The sequence below is a fragment of the Brassica oleracea genome, chromosome C3, assembly GCF_000695525.1.
Source record: "Brassica oleracea var. oleracea cultivar TO1000 chromosome C3, BOL, whole genome shotgun sequence".
Lineage (NCBI taxonomy): Eukaryota > Viridiplantae > Streptophyta > Magnoliopsida > Brassicales > Brassicaceae > Brassica > Brassica oleracea.
This window is the reverse complement of record NC_027750.1, coordinates 55,934,417-55,941,386: the sequence shown is the minus strand read 5'-3', so window position 1 is coordinate 55,941,386 and position 6,970 is coordinate 55,934,417. Positions and strand designations below refer to the sequence as shown.

Below are 6,970 nucleotides of genomic sequence, written 5' to 3'. Positions count from 1 at the left end.
TGTTTTGAAAGCTTTACTTGTCATAGCTCCAAGCCAAATGGTGAAACCAAATGGTTTAGTTCCTATGAAAATTAGAGAAAGTACACGATTCTATCCATATTTTAAGGTACATTATTTCATCTTTTGTTAAAATTTTCTGCTAATTCATCTTTGTTATTTTTTTTTTAAAAAATGTGATTTAACCTTTCTTTTTAATTTATTTCAGAATTGTGTAGGTGCACTAGATGGTACACATATACCTACAAGGGTAGTTGGACGAGAGGTGGCAAGTTATCGTAACCGAAAAGGAACAATATCACAAAATGTGTTAGCTGTATGTAACTTTGATTTGGAGTTCATATATGTTCTTAGTGGATGGGAAGGTTCAGCACGCGATTCAAAAGTATTAAATGACGCTTTAACTAGAAGAACAGACAATTTCCAAGTGCCAGAAGGTAAAAGTTTACAATTTATTTATAAATTACATGTCTAACAATTATTAATATTTATCTTTTATACATTTTAGGTAAATTCTATCTAGTTGATTGTGGCTTTGCAAATCGAGTCAATTTTTTGGCTCCATTTCGTGGTGTTCGATACCATCTACAAGAATGGACTGGCCAAGGACGTGATCCTAGCACTGCATCCGAATTATTCAATCTTCGTCATGCTAGTTTGAGAAATGTGATCGAAAGGATATTTGGAATGTTTAAATCGAGGTTTGCGATTTTTAAATCTGCACCTCTTTTTTCTTACAAAAAACAAGTTGGATTAGTATTAGCATGTGCAGCGTTGCATAACTTCCTTCGTAAAAAATGCCGATCAGATGTTGGTGAATTTCCTGCTGAAGAAGACACTCAACAATCCGCAACGACTACGAATCAAGTTGTTCAAAAACCTTTAGGAACACACGAGCAAGATAGAGAAAATGCAAATACTTGGAGAAAGACTATAGCAGAAGATATGTGGAGAGATGCTACGAGTTAAGATGATCCATAGATTTTATTTATTAGTTTTATGATTTTATAATAAAATTGCTACACTCGATAAAATATTGTAGTACTTATTATTATTTTTCTTTCAGTTTTAATATTAAATATTTTATTCGTGAAATTTTTAAAATATACAATTCAACAATTTCATAGAATTTAGAGGAATTAGTATTCTATCAAATTTATGTATACTCCTTTAAAATCCATCATAAAAAAAAGAATTGGATCAATGCATTAAAATCTGATCAATTCTTTTAAAATACTGCAGAAGCTTTTACATATGAATTCATTCAAATTCAATTATATTCCTGGATCCAATACCACCCCCTAAAGATCTTTTTTTCCGCTACATCTTCTCCATCTCACCACTGTAAAAAGCTTTAAAATGCAGATTGAAAAAAACCATGGTAGATGGCAACATGGTCATCGTTTTCGAGTCTCTCCTCAGCCGCGATAGCACCGGAGGAGATGACGATTGAGAAAGCAAAACGTGACGGACAGCCGGAGAGCTTCGTTGTCCGCGACCTAAAAAGGCAAGCTCCATTCTGACAGAGCTCTACGCAATCCGTATCAGGGTCAAGTCATCTCCTCGTCGTCGTGGTCTTCAGGCTCGGGACCGGGGCTGTGTCGCATCAGTTGCAGATCGAAGAAAAGCTTGATGGGAGCAACAATGGTCAACTTTGGATTATTGTCACATATGGTCCTCAAACTCTTGCTTATTCTCCAATTTGTCTCAAACTTCTAATCTGTTCAATTTTGCTTTAGGAATTTGCCCTGATACTTTTAGTTGTGCAATCTAGACCCAGAAAATATTATGATTTTGGTACCTTGGTCCCTGTCGTTTTGTTGTATTTCACTTTATGCCCAGATGTTTCTGATTTGCCAAAATAAAACCTTTTCATTTCATCTCAAGTTTCCAGATGTGCACTTTAACCTCTTTTATAAGCAAATGAAACACAAATGCAATGGGTATGCTAAAAGAGATGCTATATACCATTAAAAATTGTAAGATATCAATGGATATGCTAAATGCCATTAAAAACATATGTACGCGACACTATGTACACTAAATTTTGTGATCCACATGTACAATGATTCACATATACACCATTTAACTTAGACAATATTCACATGTACACATTATAAAATTACCCGTTCGAATAAAGATCACAAATGTAACCATTTAAAATTTTTAATAGATTATTTCACTCTAAGAAATAACTAGGGAGTCATGATAATCAAAATAAAAATTTGTACAAGTTTACATGTGTACAAAGATTATATGTGTACATGTGTACATCGTCACATGTGTACATGTGTACATCTTCACATGTGTACATGTGTACATCGTCACATGTGTACACTATATATTATTAAACAATATATCATAAAATTGTGTTTGTCTGTTCACCTAATGAACTTCTAATTAAATAGACTATATACTTTGATGTACATGTGGACATTTTAACTGTGGATATCATATGCACTTAATGTACATGTGGACAACCCGAGTTTCTGGAGATCGAAACAAGATAATTATACAATTTCTATGTCTTATTTTACAAAATATAAATGTACACGCGCATAAGTATCTATATGTATGTTTGTCTTTCTGAAACTAACCTTTAAAAATGGAAAAATCCATTTAAACGAAGATGATGATGAAAAACTATGTACACATATTTTTTACTGTCCACATGTACAATGTTTCACAAAAAATCGCATATACACCGGTCCAAATGTACATCGCATAAGTAATGATATCCAATGATTTGAATGATTTATAGGTTTTTAAGTAAATCTATATTATTTTAATTTTCATTCAAGTGTATAAATTGCATTTTTATGGTTTTACCATCTTAATTTAGTTCATTTTTTGACAAATTCTATTTGTATTATATTAATAGTTTAAGTGATGAAAACCAATTGCAAAATGTGGTCAAGTGGTAGGAAGAGGCTGTTAGCTATCATATCCATGTTCAAAACTCCACGAGACCTGTTACCAAAAAAAACTCTACGAGACCATTTTTTCTCATTAATGGGAAAAGCGTAAATACATCATCTTCTACCTCACGATTCATGCTTAGGTTTTCTGTGAAAAAAGGTACGGCCGTCAACCATGGTTTCGTTTTAAATCACCAAACTTTGTGTGTTTCAAGTTATTTTGACATCAAAATTATAGATCTATTTAGTACTAATTGAAATCAGACATTAAACCTTTAAAAATGAGATCTTGATGAGTTACGGTGATGAAGAAGAAATTTGGCGACGGCTGGTGGATATGGACCAGGTGATATTGGTGTTGTGATTGGTGGTGGATGTGGGTTTTGGTCCGACGGTGATTTGGGTCCGGTGGGTTGGGATGGAGCAATAGAGGCGGCAGTTAAAGATATGGGTGTGGTGGTGGTGGTGGTGGTGTTCATATGTATTGGTGGTGGGTGTGGCGGTGAATACACGCTTAGTTAGAAGGAGTTAGGAAAGAGAAGGAGAAAAATGTTTTAGAATTATTTTTTTTAGTTGGGTGAATTTTCCAAAAGGATGTAACTAAACTAGTTAGGAGAGAATGAAAAGTTAAGAAAAAGTGTTTCAAGAGTGAAAAGTGTCTAATAGTGTAATATAAAAGATGAAATGTGACTTAAAGTGTAAATCTTTCAATATATTTCATACCATGAAATTGTATCTTAATTATTATAACAAATATTCACGAATTAATTTACCATATACCCTACTGATCACGCAATTTGTTAAAAATTAAAGATTTTCTCTTTCAACTTACCTTACATATAGCCACGGATCACACAAATTCATCAAGGGAAAGAAAAATAAGTTAATTTACATATAGTTATTGTATTTAAAAATTTGAATCAACCACAACTCTTTTGAAACGAATATAATTAATTGAATCAAGTTATCAATGATTTTATATTGCTACAAAGAAAACAGATATAGTATAATCTCACCAAATGTGAAAATATTATATGTTCTAACACGATGTAAGAACATAATGAGACCATTTCGAAGATACAAACATGTAAAATATTTATTCATGATTTCATTAATTTCATCAAAAATGAATGTTCATGATAAGGACGAAACTTCGTTCCCAAAGTCATCGATTTTACTCATGAGCTAAAGTAAATATGGGATGTACCTTAACGATTTAATTGCCTCCTCATTAGATATTATCAACTAAATGTAATGTTTCGTACTTTAATTTGCAATATTGAATTATGAATCATTTAAGCCAAAATTTACTCCTTCATATATTGTTAAGCCGAAATATTTATTCTTGATATCTTTATGTACCAAATTGTTTTTACTAACATTAGAGATTTTTTTTTAGACAATGCGAAGATCTACAAAAAATATTATTTTCAATCTTCAGGTATTAAAATAATATAATTATTTGTATAACTATCTTTAGATAATACGACCATATCAAATATATATAATTATTTTGTTCGTAGACAATACAACCATATCAACTATATAATATAATTATTTTGTATATATTTATATAACTATAATTTATTTTATATCTATGCGGTTTATGTGGACATTGTAATTAAACACGTTCTAGAAACATAACCATGATAAAGAATTGTTGATGCACCAACGCTTACAAATATCTACTAAAGTTGGTCTATAACATTGGCAATGCATGTAATTATGTTAGTGAAAAGAGGATTTTTAGTTAAAATGTATGAAAAAAGCTATAGAAAATGATATTTTGATTAATAACATATGAGGATAAAGTTAGTTTCTAGGAGTGCTCATATCCCCTATATATTAAAAGAGAAGTCACTTTAGTGATTTCTGCTGACATGACATTAATATAGAGCTTCTCAGAAAAATTGTTATAATTCTATTTGTCGATTTTTTTGAATTTTATTTTTCATTTATTTAAATCAATCGCTTATGTAGACAAGCCCAAAACTATTGTCAATTTCGTTAAGCCCATATATAGCTAGGGGATAATAATTATCGATTTAATTTAGCCTTGGGCAAGATTTAGAACTAAAACAAATATTAAAAACTTTCCTTATTATTCAAACAGTAAACTTGCGCATGTTGATATCATATTAATTACATTTGCTTAGAAAATATTTTAATTTTTTTAATTAGGTTGTTTTGTATATATATAGAAAACAACCAAGGTCTTATAATGCAAATTCTTGAATGGCTCTACTGATCATGCGTCTCTCTTCTCCCAACAGGGAAAGATAGGTCCTAACCAGGAGGCCATGATTGTCTGGGAGGTGCGTTTGTTCTGTTAAAACCAATTTTGTTAATTAGTATGTGTACATTCTCATTAAATGTATTACTTCAATATAGTTCTTGTTGCTGTAAGTTCTATATAACTATCTTCATTTACTTTCTAAAAGTATGCCATCAAATGTTTTACTCCAAGGACCATTGGTTTAATTGTCAAATATATAACTTTTTGAAGTTTTATCTTTTTAATAAGTTGTATAGGCTTAGTGTCACTCAGCTGAATATTTGATTTTATTTTTGAAATATTTCAGAATTTTGGGTCAATGGAGGACACTGTATTTTTTGGTGTATTTGATGGACATGGTCCTTACGATCACGTTATCGCAAAGAGAGTCAAGAATTTGCTTCCGCTCAAATTAGGCTCTCACTTGGAGTCCTATCTCTCATGCGAAGAGGTTTTTAAAGAGATCAGCCTCAACACTGCTGACAGAATGACCTCTGACAGCCTTGTGCAAATATCTGCTAATGGTGAATCCCAAGTCTACAACAAGGATCAGGATATGGTTCAGATGCTGTTGACCTCGATTGTTAAAGCCTACAGATTCATGGACAAGGAATTGAAGATGCAAGTGGATGTTGATTGCTTTTGTAGTGGTACTACTGCAGTTACTATGGTTAAGCAGGTAGATAGTTGGACCAAATATTCTCATGTTGTGTCTGAGTTTTATTGCGAAAAGTCCTTTTCATTTATATTTTTTTTTTGTTCTTTGGGTTATTTGGTTTAGGGTCAACATCTTGTTGTTGGAAACATGGGGGATTCAAGAGCAGTATTGGGTACGAGGAATAAAGAGAATAAACTTGTTCCTTTTCAGTTAACTGAAGATATCAAACCAGATGTTCCAGGTTATTTTACTGCTACATCTTCATCTTCACAAAGGTTTTTATAACCAGTTCCATCATCCTTAAGTTCTTCTTACGGAACTACTGTGAGGAAACTTTAGTTTTAGCTTTTAAGCATTTGAGAAGATAATTTGGTTTTTATCAATTAAAGTTGGGAGTTATGATGTTACCAGCTGAAGCAGCAAGGATAAAGAGATGGAAAGGACGTATATTTGCTCTCGGGGATGAACCAGGAGTTGCCCGCCTCTGGCTTCCTAACCACAACTCACCTGGTCTGGCCATGGCGCGTGCTTTTGGAGATTTTTGCCTTAAGGACTTTGGTCTCATTTCTGTGCCTGACGTGTCCTACCGACGCCTCACTGAGAAAGATGAATTTGTTGTCTTGGCAACTGATTGGGTAAGAGATATCACACTGTCAATGAAATAGTATTAGTAAAAAGTCCAATAGTTCTGAATAAATGCATATAATAGAGGTACAAAACTATTTGGTCTCTTAAGCGTGTTCTTGAAACTTTGCTAGATATGGGATGTATTGACGAATGAAGAAGTTGTGGAGATTGTAGCGAAAGCACCAACACGTTGCACAGCTGGTCGAGCCTTGGTGGAAGCTGCAGTGAGGAATTGGAGATGGAAGTTCCCCACTTCAAAAGTCGATGACTGCGCTGTAGTTTGCCTCTTCCTTGACTCGAAACCAGACAAATTATCAACTGCTTCTTTCTCAGTGGATAAACACATCAGCAATGGCCTTACTGAACCTGATACAACATCAACGTCAACTCCAGGCTCGGGAACCAAATCACCTCACACTCGTGACAACCAAAGAGTACGGAGATAGAACAGAGGCAGGAGGTGAAAATGTGAGATTAGACTTTGTCTATCTCTCT

The 6,970-nt window shown here is 33.1% G+C and overlaps 2 protein-coding genes across 2 annotated transcripts; both read left to right on the top strand.

The window, feature by feature from the left end:
- Window positions 1-37: 37 nt before the first annotated feature.
- LOC106330993 (putative nuclease HARBI1) lies at window positions 38-966 on the top strand. The gene is made up of 3 exons (XM_013769366.1): window positions 38-106; window positions 206-401; window positions 506-966. Exons 1-3 carry the CDS (start codon window positions 38-40, stop codon window positions 964-966), a joined length of 726 nt encoding a protein of 241 aa, XP_013624820.1.
- Window positions 967-5,140: 4,174 nt separating this feature from the next.
- LOC106330992 (probable protein phosphatase 2C 74) lies at window positions 5,141-6,921 on the top strand (the record flags this gene model as incomplete). Its single annotated transcript, XM_013769364.1, has 5 exons — window positions 5,141-5,230; window positions 5,498-5,869; window positions 5,972-6,089; window positions 6,260-6,483; window positions 6,607-6,921. Coding segments are annotated over 5 exons (1,119 nt in total), but the record flags the coding sequence as incomplete, so codon positions are not given.
- Window positions 6,922-6,970: the final 49 nt, after the last annotated feature.

What these genes read in the sequence shown, in the direction of transcription:
- LOC106330993 (XM_013769366.1), top strand. Translation starts at nt 38, where the DNA reads ATGGTGAAACCAAATGGTTTAGTTCCTATGAAAATTAGAGAAAGTACA. An exon ending in GATTCTATCCATATTTTAAG is followed by an intron (nt 107 to 205) that starts GTACATTATTTC and finishes AATTTATTTCAG; the next exon opens with AATTGTGTAGGTGCACTAGA. An exon ending in AGTATTAAATGACGCTTTAA is followed by an intron (nt 402 to 505) that starts CTAGAAGAACAG and finishes TATACATTTTAG; the next exon opens with GTAAATTCTATCTAGTTGAT.